This window comes from Hippoglossus hippoglossus, chromosome 13 (assembly GCF_009819705.1).
Source record: "Hippoglossus hippoglossus isolate fHipHip1 chromosome 13, fHipHip1.pri, whole genome shotgun sequence".
Lineage (NCBI taxonomy): Eukaryota > Metazoa > Chordata > Actinopteri > Pleuronectiformes > Pleuronectidae > Hippoglossus > Hippoglossus hippoglossus.
In genome coordinates this window covers 10,754,523-10,767,578 of record NC_047163.1, presented here as the reverse complement: position 1 = coordinate 10,767,578, position 13,056 = coordinate 10,754,523, and the positions used below count along the sequence as shown (strand labels likewise).

The window sequence follows — 13,056 nt, the reverse complement described above, 5'->3', positions numbered from 1 at the left end:
CAACTCCCACCAAGTTTCAATAGGATCAGTTCAGTAGTTTTTGCATAATCCTGCAAACAGGTTACAAACAAAAAAACAAGATACTGCTTCAGTGTCACCAGCTCGTCATCCTGCTGCGACCAGCTTCAAGTCGAGAGGTTTTCATCTGAGTAACTTTGAGACCAGTAACATTTATACATGAACCTCCTTTACCAGTCTGCCAATAACAATCTCAGTCTCTCATGTGGCTCCTCGGAAAACTAGTTCCAGGTTTGACGTTGTTGCTGAGGTTCAATTCAGTGACACACTCCTCCTCCTTCTCTCACGCAGCTTCGCAGGTGTCGCTGTGATTTTAGTCTTAATCTTTACTTTGCTTATGTAAAAGGGGCAAGGTTTCTTTTTTATACATATATATATATACATTTTGTTCATGTTCTGTATAATTTTAAGCTATTTATAGCATACACAACACACCCTGTTGAACAAATCAATAATGCATTATTAAGGTTAATGGTTAATATTGTATAACTACGTTTGTTTTTAGATGTTAAATATTTTGATAATTTATTTTTTAACACGTTGGCCACTGTCAGATAGTGAACACGAGAGGGTACTGTGTGTGTGTGTGTTTTATTTTGACGTTTTACTTCTGATTCCTGTACAAAGTTGATTTGTATGATTCTTCCGGGGTTTTTTTCTGACGTCATCTTTTCTTTGTGCGTCTCTCGTGTGGCGGCAGCACGCGACGCACAGACAAAACGTTTGTTTTCTTTGGGTTGTAATAATGACTTGTACATTTAAAAGTGTAAATTATGTTTTCATTATTTTATAAAAAATATATTAAAAACAACGATCAGATCATTTGTTGGTTCGTTCTTTGAAATGTAAAAGTATTTTTTCCTCTTAAGTTCAATAAGTCGTAAACTATGGCTGCAATTCAGTGTTTTAAATTTTTTGTATAAATGCACTACAGAGCTCAATGTAGAAACGTCTTAATTTCTGACCAAAAGTTCAAAACAAGTTTATTCTGTTTTAGAACAAAACAGCAAATCTTCAAATTTTGAAGTTGGAACCAGTGTGTTACATGTCTTAACTGATTGTTTATCAGCGGATTTAAAATTAGAGAATTGCATTTCAAGAATAAATTGTAAATGTCAAACAGTCAAACTAAAGAGTTTACTGAATTTTGCACTGGAAGAATTTTTTTAATATCAAACCAAGAGCACATGACTAATCGCCTCTTATAGAATTGGTAAAATCTACGATATTTGCCACTTGGTCTTGATTACAGCAGTTTCAGACTGTTCACATCTCCATTGAGTGTTTTGACAGACTCTTACTTTTAGTTCATGTGAAAGCACAAACAATTGGTGGGTGAAATTAAGATCAGCCTGAGAACCTGCATTTTGAATAAAGTTTAGTTTCCCTAGTGCACAAACAATGAAACATCTTGCATATGAAGCTTAAAATTTTTATTACAAAGTTATTTGATTTCCAACATAAAATAAAGTTTGCGTTAAGTACTTGTAGTTTTCCATTGACATCCGTGAGTAAACGAGACACGTCATTAAATTCATTCTATACATTTAAACAAGCTCCCACAGTGAACCAGAGAAGGATTCATTAAAAAATGCTTTGTTTATTTGTGAATCTTTGTGAGTGAAGCACCGAAACAAACATCCCGTTCATCACCCAAAAGATTCAGCATCAAGTCAGAGCAGGCGAACACAGGGCGTTTCAGCAGATACGGAGAGAAACGAGTGGAGAGAGGAAACGTTTAGGATCCACACATGAGGCAATCGTCTTTGTTCTCCAGAGAACAAACCATGGCTGCCGTGTTTCGCTCTTTGAGCTCCTTCTCCGAGACTTTGGCCGGCTGAGCCTCGTTCAGCTTCTCCTTGTTCAGGGTGAACTGGATGGGGTTGGCGGCGGGCTTCGTCCTCAGGTAGTACATCCCTGTCTTCAGACCCTGTGGAGAGAGGGAGGACACAGGTTAACGTGCTGCACCTTGGTTTTTCAACAATTTATTATATTTCCACGACAAACTAAAACTAAAGTCTGAAGGGTTGTTGCTCTTTTGTCCCCCTTTTCTGATTTGTCCTGCAGATGTCACTCACTTGTTTCCAGCCGAAGAAGTGCATGCTGGTCAGTTTGCCGTAGTTTGGCTCAGCGATGTGGATGTTCATGGACTGGCTCTGGTCGATGTAGGCGCCGCGGTCGGCAGCCATCTTCAGTACCGTCTTCTGGGAGATCTCCCACACGGTTTTATAAAGCTGCTTCAGATCATCTGGAATCTCATTAATTTCCTGTTGACAAAAAAACACATCAGATTTTAGTGTTCAGTCACATCATTGGTCAGTAAAAAAAAGTAATCATGATGCTCATCTTCTTAATAGATTAATCTACCAATGTTTATTTTGTGGTGTTTACTTTAGTATGAATCTGACAAATGTAGCCATAACAAAATGATTAACTCAGCCTCTTGAAGAGGCGACTTTGATTTATTACCTGAATGGATCCGTTGTGACCGATCAGCTGGTTTTTCATCTCCTCGCTCCACAGCCCTCTCTCCGTCAGGTCTTTGAGCAGATGAGGGTTGACGATCTGAAACTCTCCGGACAGGACCCTGCGGGTGTAGATGTTGCTGGTGTAGGCCTCGATGGACTCGTTGTTGCCCAGGATCTGGGCGGTGGAGGCCGTGGGCATCGGGGCCAGCAGCAGGCTGTTCCTCACGCCGTGCTTGGCGATCTTCTCCTTCAGCAGCTTCCAGTCACACAGGTCGGTGGGCGTCTTCTCCCACATGTCGTACTGGAGGATGCCCTTGCTGACAGGGGAGCCTTCGTACGTGTCGTAGGGGCCCAACTCGGCGGCCAGCTCGCAGCTCGCCTCCAGGGCGGCGTAGTAGATGGTCTCAAAGATCTGGATGTTCAGCAGCTGAGCCTCTGGGCTTTCAAAGGGGTAACGCATCAGGATGAAGGCGTCGGCCAAGCCCTGGACGCCGATTCCGATCGGCCTGTGGCGCTTGTTGGACTGATCAGCCTCAGGCACTGGGTAGAAGTTAATCTCTATGATCTTGTTCAGGTTCTTCACGATAACTTTGGTCACAGACTCCAGTTTCTTGAAGTCAAAAGTCCGCTCGGGGGTGACGTACATGTTGAGAGCGATTGAGGCCAGATTACAGACAGCGACCTCATCGCCACTGGAGTATTCGACGATTTCGGTGCAGAGGTTGCTGCATTTGATGGTGCCCAGATTCTGCTGGTTGCTCTTCTTGTTGCAGGCGTCTTTGTACAGCATGTACGGTGTACCCGACTCCGTCTGGGACTCGATGATGGCGTGCCACACCTGCTGAGCCTTCACAACACGCTTGACCCGACCCTCCTTCTCATATTGGGTGTAGAGCTTCTCAAACTCCTCCCCCCAGCACTCGTCCAGCCCGGGGGACTCGCTGGGACACATCAGAGACCAGTCCTGGTTGCTCTCCACTCTCTTCATGAACAAGTCGGGGATCCACAAGCCGTAGAAAAGATCTCTGGCTCTTTGCTCCTCCTTCCCCGTGTTCTTCTTCAGCTCTAGGAAGTCAAACACGTCAAAGTGCCAAGGCTCCAGGTACATGGCGAAGGCGCCGGGTCGCTTGTTGCCGCCCTGGTCGACATAACGTGCTGTGTTGTTGTACACTCTCAGCATGGGGACCAGCCCGTTTGAATTGCCGTTGGTGCCAGCGATGTAGCTCCCCGTTGATCTGATGCAGCTGACTGCCACGCCGATTCCTCCCGCTGACTTGGAGATGAGGGCACACTGCTTCAGCGTGTCATAGATGCCCTCGATGCTGTCGTCCTTCATGGTGAGCAGGAAGCAGCTGGACAGCTGAGGCCTGTTGGTTCCTGCGTTGAACAGTGTAGGAGACGCGTGGGTGAACCACTTCTCTGAGAGCAGGTTGTAGGTCTCGATGGCGGCATCGATATCTGTTTTGTGGATGCCAACAGACACTCTCATGAGCATGTGCTGCGGCCGCTCGGACACTTTGCCGTTGATCTTCAGCAGGTAGGAGCGCTCCAGAGTCTTGAAGCCAAAGAAGTTGTAGGAGAAATCTCTGTCGAAAATGATGGCCGAGTTGAGGCGGTCTTTGTTGTCGAGAACGATGTCGAGGGTCTCCTTGGAGATCATAGGGGAGTGGAGTCTATTCAGAGGGTTGACGTAGCTGTACAGGTCCTCCATCACCTCACTGAACACTTTCTTCGTCTCCTTGTGCAGGTTGGAGACGGCGATCCGTGCGGCGAGGATGGCGTAGTCTGGGTGTTTGGTTGTGAGTGTGGCGGCGATCTCCGCAGCCAGAGTGTCGAGCTCCACGGTGGTGACGCCACTGTACAGACCCTGGATCACCTTCATCGTGATCTGAGTCGGGTCCACGAACTCAGAGTTCAGTCCGTAGCAGAGCTTCTGGATACGAGAGGTGATTTTATCGAACATGATGCGCTCTTGGCGTCCATCTGAAAAACAAACCAAAACAACCATAAAAATCCCGACTGATGTTTTTAGAGATGTTCAATATCAGGAAATGCCAGGTTTGGCATCAATGAGTAAACAAATCTACGTACTGATCGGAACAAGATAAAACCGGAAAGAAAAAAAATTCTTTGCAGCTCCAAAACTTGCAAGTACAGTTTGTACAACAGTGAAAAAATTATTTCCGGTTGTGTAGCGTTAGCCAGAACTCAAATGTCAGCAATTTATCCATGTACAGCTGTTAATACACTTTATCAAATTGTTTTCCTTGTTTATTAAATGCACTGGTATCAGACATGCAAAATACAGGTATGAGAATTGTACCGGAAGAGGAAAAAAAAATATTGGATCATCTCCAGTAACAATAAAACTGTCTGACAAACTTCTATGACTCATAATCAAATCCAGTGATTCTGTCAAACAGGATGGACCACATTTATCACGTGATTGCAAATGTGATTAATTTAATTGTGCATTTGGTACAAATGCAAATGTTTCACAATAAAACCCCTTTTATGAAATGAAATATTTACGACTATTTGAACACTTCACGGTTTAAGATATGAAACTGTCACATGGAGAGTTGAATTTGCATTAACACCGCGATGCAGTGACTTCAACGGGACAATCAGGAGAGGATCCACCTGAGGCATAATAAGTAGAATACGATCAATTACACTGATTAAATAAATAGGAGGGGATGAGAAATAAAGACCCACCTCATTTACAGGCCTGCCTTTATAAACGTGCTGTTATTTTACAATCAGGAGGTAAATAAAGCGTCGGATCGATAGAGGAACTAATGTTATTCCGCCATCACCTCACTGAGATCCACAGAGACACTGAAGCTTATAACTTAAGTTTTTGGCGCCAACCGTGACAAAGGCTAAACATGGCTGAGTCCCTAAACAATCATTTAAATAAACTGGAGCAGGTGGACTGAGATATCACATCGTACTGTGTTCATGTCCACGTGTACGCGGATCAGCTGACTCCCACACAGACTCTCAGTTTGTGCAGTTTGATGTAAAACCTGATCTGATCTCTGTACGTCACATTGAACACACAGTTAGCAGTGGAGCTAACAGAGGCCTGTTTCCCTCCGGCTCCACAACATCCACCCTCAGCGACTCACCTCGCTTAATGACGTGCATCTTGATACGGCGTGGTCTCTACTCGTCTCCCCTGGGAAAACTGCAGCTTCTCCGGCAGCGCGTTCAGCCTGTGGTCGGTGTCACGGTGCTCGGCTGGAGGTGACGTCCACTCAGACTCTGTGTGGAACCTGCGAACTGCTCCTGAAACTCCCGCTAACGTCGCTTTTGTACGGAAAACGACAGCGGTGACGGTGGAGGTTCGCACGCTGCTTTGGCCAATCAGCAGCGAGAAACCGCGGGCCCTTCCTGTGTGAGGACCAATCAGAATAGTTTAAGATGCCAGCTTCCGTTTCCTGTCTTTGAATCTGGCGGGACAGAAAAGTAGGTCATTTTCTTCTTTTGTTATTAATGCCAAGCGATTTAGAAATGACTGTGTACTTATATTTCTGTGTATTTTCATGTAATACCCCTATGTTTTTATATAGTTATATAGTGTTGTTTAAGATATATTGTTTATAACTAAATTTGATTTCAATAGTACATAAAATAATCTACTTTATGTTGGCTCATTAAAAATAAACTATAAATGAGAGAAAACATAATGTAAATTGCAGAGGGTATGTTTTAATAAATAAGCTGACTGTATTATGTAAGCACTTTATTCACAGATGTAAATATTTAAAATTCAAGCCCAATATCAACGGATGGAAGAATGAACTAAAGATATTTGCTGAATTTCCTCAATGTACTTCTTTCGTTACTGGACTTGTTTATGCTCTTTGTGTTTCACTACTGTATCAACACTGATGTCAACTTTAATACGTCATATTTGGTTAAAGGTTTGTATTTGTAACAAGTATTTTCAATTTAAAAAAAAATAAAAATACAAAAGACCAACTTCCGATAGGATCGTGTTATTTCCTGCCAAACGCGGACATGTCTTTTGCGCGAGTTCACTGATATCTACTGCGCATGTGCTGGTGGAGGACGGAGGTCCGCCATCTTGTCTGCAGGTTGGACTTGCGGACATCGGGACAGAGGAAGAAAGGCGGAAAAACACAAGAGAACACAAGCGGTGAGATGCAGAGTCTGAAGAATATTTAATAAAGTCTTAGGAACTTTGTTTGGCTTTGATTATATGTTATATATATCTAACTTAGGGTGTGATATGGACACACTAAAATTGCCCAGTGAGTCCAACCAGTCCGCTGATGTTACCATGTCAGTGTCCTAGTTACAGGCATGTATCTGTAATCACTTCTTAAAAATATCTAGTTAAACCAGTTTAATGTTGACAACAAAATGTTTAAATTCCGTTACATGAGCTCGCTGTGGCAGCAGAGGATGACAACATGGCCTTCGCCCAGCAGCCCCCTGTGGTTTATCCTGATCTCCACCACCACTAACCATTGTAGGACCTGACTCAGTTCCTGTCAGGAGAACCAGCTCATGATGTAGAACGTGTGTGTTACTGTTTAAATTTCAGTTTAAAATAATCTACAATGACTTGAACTGTTTTCCAGATGCACCCGTCTATAATCAAGGGTGGAGGACAGTTGCAGAGCACCTCCCTCCACAGCTGGGCACAGTTTGGTTGTCCTCTGTGCCCCAAGTTCAGCACCACACAGGGAGAGACATTACGGAGACACCTGGGGGCCCACGTACAGAATGCAGTGCATCTCCAAGGTGGGTTGATGAGAAGCGTCTGCTGTAAAATGACACTTGCACATGTGTTATGTTGAGTAGCACTACTCTGTCCGTTTGCATTTACTCTGGATTTTAGGGCAACAATCTGAAATATGGGGTCAGTAGATTCCCTTTGGCAAGTTTTTTTTCAGGAGCGAGGCTTTTTTGTAATTTAAAGGTCCAGTGTGTAAGATTTAGGTGAAAGGGATCAATTGGCAGAAATTGAATATAAAGTAATCCTAGTGAGGTTTTTACTAATGTTTTTCATCTAAATTTTACAAATTGTATATATTGTATATATTTACATCAGGAGCGGGTCCTCTCTATGGACGCCGCCATGTTTTTTACAGTAGCCCAAATTGGACAAACTAGAGACCTTTTGAGTTTTTATGACAACTGAAGGCTGCCACAGGTTCTCCTTGATGTTTTGAAGGGGAGGGTGAGGTGAGGGGCATTCAGCTGCAACATGCAACTTCACCACTAGATCTCACCAAATTCTATACCCTGAAACTTTAATTTTACTTGGTAAACTGGTAAGCATTGTTGGAGTTGAGAAAATTCATATTTGTAGTGTGTATGTTTGCTCTAAAAAGTATATGTTTGTGTTTTTGATGTGTAAAGTCACACATTTATGTTGGAATACTCTTTCTCTGCAGACACTATCATTTGCAGATGCAACTTGTCGTGCAGAGACGCGGGTCATTACCACTGTCCAAACTGCGCAAAAACAATCGTGCGCAAAAGAGATATCACGTCACACGTGACTGGATGTCAGAGACCATGTGATAAAGTGCCACCGCCATGTGAAACAATCTCCTCTCAGTCAGCTGACGTCAGCCAATCTGCACCTTCATCATCATTGGTCTTCACCCCCTGTGCTTCCCAAGAGAAGTCCGCACACGCTCCAGGATGCACATCTTCAAAACCTGACTCGGAGCCTCACTCTGCCCTATCTGCCCCAGAGGATTCAATCACAAATGAAGACCACTGTTACACACTTTCTCCCAAAGCTTCGCTCCTGTCCCCTTCTGTTTCACCACAGTCTTCTCCACCACCCTCAGCCTCACCCCTAAAGGCCTCTGAGTTGGATTTATCACCCAGGGACGAAGTCAGTGCTGCTGATACTGCTGCACGCTCTGAAACAATAGAGCTGACATGTTTTCGTGTGGCAAATTTGAAATCAGTGAAGTGTCCTCACTGCTCCATTGTTCTTTACAAAAAAAATCTGTCAGTACACATACAAAGGAAGCATGCAATGCTAAAAGACATCACAGGTTCATCTCACCTGGAATATGTTGATAGAAATTGTAGCACAGGGACACCGGTACCAAGCAGAGGTCACCTGAGCCGGGGGGAGTCAGTTGTTATCATCTTATTAAAAAAAATAAACAAATGACTGAATAAATAACACTGAGTTCTCGTGGTGTTTGTTAATGACGGCAGGCTGAAGGTGGGTGAGGGGGCAGTGTAATGCTGATCAGAAGCTTTATTGCGTGTGAGAAATATTTACTCTTGTGCTGGAGGGTTTGAGTCTTTACAGAATGAATGAGGGGAGTGGTGGAAAATGGGAGGAAGAGAAAATGTACTAGGGGGCGTCTTGGTGTTTTATTGGATTATCGTTGAAACATTGAACATATATAGAACATTCCTATATATAAATATACATGAATATAAATGGAATGGTACAATGTGGGAAAGCCAAACAAGACACTTCTTTGTGGTCTAAAATCAGAAGATGTACTAGGGGGAGTTTGGGTGTTTTATTGGATTATTATAAAAAAATTGAACATATATAGAACATTCTTTACAAATATAAATGGAATGGTACAATGTGGGAAAGCCAAACAAGACACTTCTTTATGGTCTAAAATCAGAAGATACAGTAGGGGGCGGTATGAGCGTGTTTTCCTCCGGTAATGAAGACGAAGAAGTGGGACTAACATGGACAGAACCAGGAGGTAGAAGCTGCTCAGACACAAAGAGACTAAACACCGGGCTGTTCCCTGAGTAACTGCGGTGGTTTGATGAGCAGAAGTAGGTGAATATTAAAAGTGAATCACTGATCGATCAGTTTTACAGGAGACGTTTTATTTGTTTAGGAAGAACTTCAGCAGTTTGTTGTTAGCAACAGAGCTGTTAGCTGACCTGTCAGAGTTAGCTTGAGTCTGTATGGAGGGTTTTTAACAGCTGCTGCCACTTCCTGCTTCTTGCAAAGTTATTCCCTCCTTCATACGTGGCTTCATTTGGAAGCACCAGTACGGACATGTCAGTGGAGTGCTCCCTGTCACCTCCTCCTCCTCTTCCTCCACCACCTCCACCTGCTCCTCCTCCTCCTCCTCCAGCCCCAGCAGATAGTAAGAAGAAGCTGTATCAGACCATAGCCAGCAGCAGGAGACCAGTGGAGGGAGACCACACCGAGGCCTGCTCACTGCTCAGCCAGAGGGACAGCAGGTGAGAGTCACTGGGAGGAAACACTGCAAATATCACATTTAACCTGAACATCTGATAACTCTGGTCTCATTGTCTGGAATCTGGTTCAACATCACATAAACTGATACAAGTTTATCTGAGCAAAGACGAATGAATAACACTTTCCTCCCTGAGTCCAGTAACCGGCCCTGGACTTGATTCACCCTTCCAGCATTTTACTCCTTAATTTATAATAAGTTATCTTCTTTTCTATAAATTCTGTGAGAAATAAACCAAAGTGTCGAAAAAGGCCCTCTCTCGCAATGTTAAGGAGAAAATTCCTGGATCCATCTCATTGACTCATATCACATCCTTCCACCAAGTGTCACGGTGATTGGTTTTTGCGTTAGCCTGCCAAATAACAGACAGACGCTGATGAAAACAAATTGAAAAGTGTTTCCTAATATTTTGTCCATCCCACTTTCTTACATAAGACTAGTAGATGTGTTGAAGCACGCAGCCACCATAAAGTAAACATGAACAACACAAAAAATATTTATATTTGTGCTGTTGAACTAGACTCTAACAGACTGAACATTTGTTCTAAATAAGCTGTTTGACTTTGGAAAGTATGACGACACAGTCGTTCTAATGGAAAAGTGTTTGTTTATGTTACATGATGATCTTGGCTTCAGTTTTAGGAAGGACCTGCAGTGGATCCTGGTGAACACATATGTGCCTTCTCTCATCCAGGATGGTCCTCAGTGAGTCAGAGTACAATCAGACCATTATGTTCTTAGTTTGACCTGAATGCTTTGGTGTGTATATATTATAGTGACATATTAAACCAGGTGTGACTTCAACCATTTACCTTTCAGGTGTGGTCTGGTGGCTTTGTGGATGGCTGCTCACCTCCGGCAGCCGCGACTGAGTGTCGACATGGAGGCCGTGGTTCAGACGGCACTGAGCAGAGGATACACAGCGCAGGGTGAAATGTTTTCAGGTAACAAGAAAATGTGTAAAGTGTTTTTTTGGTCCAGTTTGTTTAAACAAAATGAGAGTGTGAAACAAGAGTAAAGAGGGGTGTGTTCCTGTCATGGATCGCTTGACAAAGCCCTGAATCAAAGGCTAAATACATCACTAGGCGTCACTAGAAGAGCAAATATGGCATTTAGCTGAAAGGGCAGGATGCAGGATGTTATTTAGAATGTGAAGGGTTAGGGTTGTTTTCTTGGTGATTCACTGATTCACATATTTAACTGTCACTCTGTGTTGAGTTTTCAGCTGTTTGGTTTTTTTAATGTTCTCATTAAGGTTTTTGTTTTGGCAGCCAACAACATGGCCCTCCTGGCAGAAGAGGTTTGCAGCTGTAAGGCCGAGCTGCTGTCTGGAGGTTTGAGTGGTGACAATGCTGCAGCTGTCATCACACATCTGTGGGGGAGACAGCCCGTTCTCCTCCCGTATCCTGAACCCAAGAGAAACCACAAGTCTTTTTACTGCTGAGGCACAAACAATTGACTCAAATTGGCTGCTAAGTGTCGGCCTCAGCATTTTTCTACAAGGTTATGGATTAGCAAGACAGTGAGAAAAAGTGCAGCGTGCAGAGCAAGAAGTCTCTTGTGCTCTCCCAAATACTGATGTGTATCGGCTTCAAAAAGCTAGTATCAACCAGGCTGTGCTGTCAGTTATATGAGAACCGATTACACTGTCAAATTCTTTGACAGTAAGTACAGATACGATGAGGACTACAACCACGAGCCATGCCAGCGCAGTGGCCACAGGGCGCACTGGGCCGTCGCCTCAGGTAAGACTGGATATCGCTCATTCACCAGAGGGAAGCTTTGTAAAGGTGGTTCAGAAAAACAAGGCTTACTATTGTATGATGAAGCTGGTTTGGAGCTGATCCAAGTTCCTGCGCACTATTTGTAATTTATGACATTGTAGGTTCAGATTCCACTTTGAGTGATTTGAAGTATATTTGTGTTATTATTGCTGCTGAAAATTAACTCATAGGTGACACCGTATAAGATGCAACATACATTTGAACAACTCAGATGTATTAAATTGGATCCAAGTAATTTGTTTCATAGGAAGACAAGATAATTGGTATATTTTAATAGGTATTTGGTGACAGAGAATAGAAATTGTAATTTATTTATATATTTAAAAGAACATACACTGACTGAAATACTGTGCAGATACTTTAATGGAAAAAGATGTGACCTTGGATTTTTAACCAATTTAATTAGATTCATCATATGTCATTATGTGAAATTAATTTTACTGCACATCTACTGGAAACTGTCAGGCAGATTGATTGTGACCGCCTCTGGAGGGATACGTTTCCATGGTGACTTAGGTCAGATTTATTTTAAACACATTAATGAGACTGAATATCCTGAGAATATGTCAGATTTACAGATGTAAACTTGGATTAACTGTTAATCTTCACCTCAGGGCTCTATGTCGCAGACAGTTACTGAATCTTTTCTTTCCAGGAGTTCTCCTCGGGTTGGATCAGGGGAGTGTGAGCAGTAGTGGCGCCCAGCCTGATCCCAGTCTTCCCTGGCTTCACCTGCCCAGCGACACCAGTTCCCCTTGTCCCGTCCGCAGCACGGGGCTCAGAGAGGTTTACGTCCTGGCTAAGCAGGGTAAAAGCCTGCACTACCAGCTGTGGAGCCTGGACAGCGTAGCTCAGAGCAACGAGCAGCTGAGGACGATGGACCCTCACAGAGCCAGTGACGGGAGCCGGTATGTGGTTCCCAGCGGAGACGTGGAGGCTGGGCTGGCTGGACAGGCGGTGCTGCTGCACACGAGGACACAGGAGCAGTAATAAGTGTTTGCTGCAATTGAGAACATGCAGGGAACAATTCAAAGTAATAATGAGAAGCTGAGAGGCATCACAGTGGGTGAGCATATAGCAGAGGAGTGAAATTTGACCAAGTGTCAGATGGGTGAAAATATATTTCCTGATGCAATATGACTGAACCTACAGTAAATTTACAGGGCTGTGAAAAATTCTTTAAAGCTGAGTTTCACACTGTAAATATACTGTATTTGGCACAATACTGATGCAGCATGGTTGTTGCGTCTACTAGTGATGGGTGCTATGAGAACATTTAGAGTAAAATACTATTTTTAAAAAACCTCAGGGAGATTTCTCTTCATATAAGGCCTCAGTGGAAAATGTGGGTAAATTATAAGTAATATAAAGATGAATGAGAGGCTCTCGAAATGCTGTTTGTCCTAAAGAACACATTAACTCCGTGTTACCTCATTAATGTTCAGCAAAAAAATCTGATCATGATCTCCGTATGAAGTGCCTGTGGTGTAAACATGAGGTGTCTGTTATTTATTGACCTGAATAGCACATGACATTATA

At 43.3% G+C, this 13,056-nt stretch overlaps 3 protein-coding genes across 7 annotated transcripts; 2 read left to right on the top strand and 1 right to left on the bottom strand.

Moving 5' to 3' along the window:
• Positions 1-1,434: 1,434 nt before the first annotated feature.
• LOC117772415 (ribonucleoside-diphosphate reductase large subunit) lies at positions 1,435-5,820 on the bottom strand. The gene is made up of 4 exons (XM_034603523.1): positions 5,621-5,820; positions 2,488-4,469; positions 2,097-2,285; positions 1,435-1,948 (listed from the first exon to the last, which is right to left on the bottom strand). Exons 1-4 carry the CDS (start codon positions 5,637-5,639, stop codon positions 1,757-1,759), a joined length of 2,382 nt encoding a protein of 793 aa, XP_034459414.1. The 5' UTR covers positions 5,640-5,820; the 3' UTR covers positions 1,435-1,756.
• Positions 5,821-6,485: 665 nt separating this feature from the next.
• LOC117772418 lies at positions 6,486-8,673 on the top strand. Of its 2 annotated transcripts, none has more exons than XM_034603528.1 (3): positions 6,486-6,654; positions 7,103-7,265; positions 7,922-8,673. In XM_034603528.1, exons 2-3 carry the CDS (start codon positions 7,103-7,105, stop codon positions 8,659-8,661), a joined length of 903 nt encoding a protein of 300 aa, XP_034459419.1. In that variant the 5' UTR covers positions 6,486-6,654; the 3' UTR covers positions 8,662-8,673. The 2 variants fall into 2 exon arrangements, with proteins under 2 accessions (XP_034459419.1, XP_034459420.1); XM_034603529.1 differs by lacking the exon at positions 6,486-6,654 and adding an exon at positions 6,903-6,990.
• A 270-nt stretch (positions 8,674-8,943) lies between these two features.
• Positions 8,944-12,577, top strand: c13h19orf54 (chromosome 13 C19orf54 homolog). Of its 4 annotated transcripts, none has more exons than XM_034603527.1 (7): positions 8,944-9,299; positions 9,516-9,716; positions 10,370-10,438; positions 10,553-10,677; positions 11,005-11,134; positions 11,408-11,478; positions 12,173-12,577. In XM_034603527.1, exons 2-7 carry the CDS (start codon positions 9,529-9,531, stop codon positions 12,505-12,507), a joined length of 918 nt encoding a protein of 305 aa, XP_034459418.1. In that variant the 5' UTR covers positions 8,944-9,299; positions 9,516-9,528; the 3' UTR covers positions 12,508-12,577. The 4 variants fall into 4 exon arrangements, with proteins under 4 accessions (XP_034459418.1, XP_034459415.1, XP_034459417.1 ...); XM_034603524.1 differs by having other exon boundaries at positions 8,944-9,303; XM_034603526.1 differs by having other exon boundaries at positions 8,945-9,299; positions 9,481-9,716.
• Positions 12,578-13,056: the final 479 nt, after the last annotated feature.

Excerpts from the sequence above, each read along its gene's own strand:
- LOC117772415 (XM_034603523.1), bottom strand. Across the intron at positions 2,286-2,487 it reads GTCACAACGGATCCATTCAG|GAAATTAATGAGATTCCAGA; the intron begins GTAATAAATCAA and ends TTTTGTCAACAG. Across the intron at positions 1,949-2,096 it reads ACTTCTTCGGCTGGAAACAA|GGTCTGAAGACAGGGATGTA; the intron begins GTGAGTGACATC and ends CTCTCTCCACAG.
- LOC117772418 (XM_034603528.1), top strand. The coding sequence starts at position 7,103 with ATGCACCCGTCTATAATCAAGGGTGGAGGACAGTTGCAGAGCACCTCC. Across the intron at positions 7,266-7,921 it reads GAATGCAGTGCATCTCCAAG|ACACTATCATTTGCAGATGC; the intron begins GTGGGTTGATGA and ends CTTTCTCTGCAG.
- c13h19orf54 (XM_034603524.1), top strand. Across the intron at positions 10,439-10,552 it reads CTCATCCAGGATGGTCCTCA|GTGTGGTCTGGTGGCTTTGT; the intron begins GTGAGTCAGAGT and ends TTTACCTTTCAG. Across the intron at positions 11,479-12,172 it reads GCACTGGGCCGTCGCCTCAG|GAGTTCTCCTCGGGTTGGAT; the intron begins GTAAGACTGGAT and ends TTTTCTTTCCAG.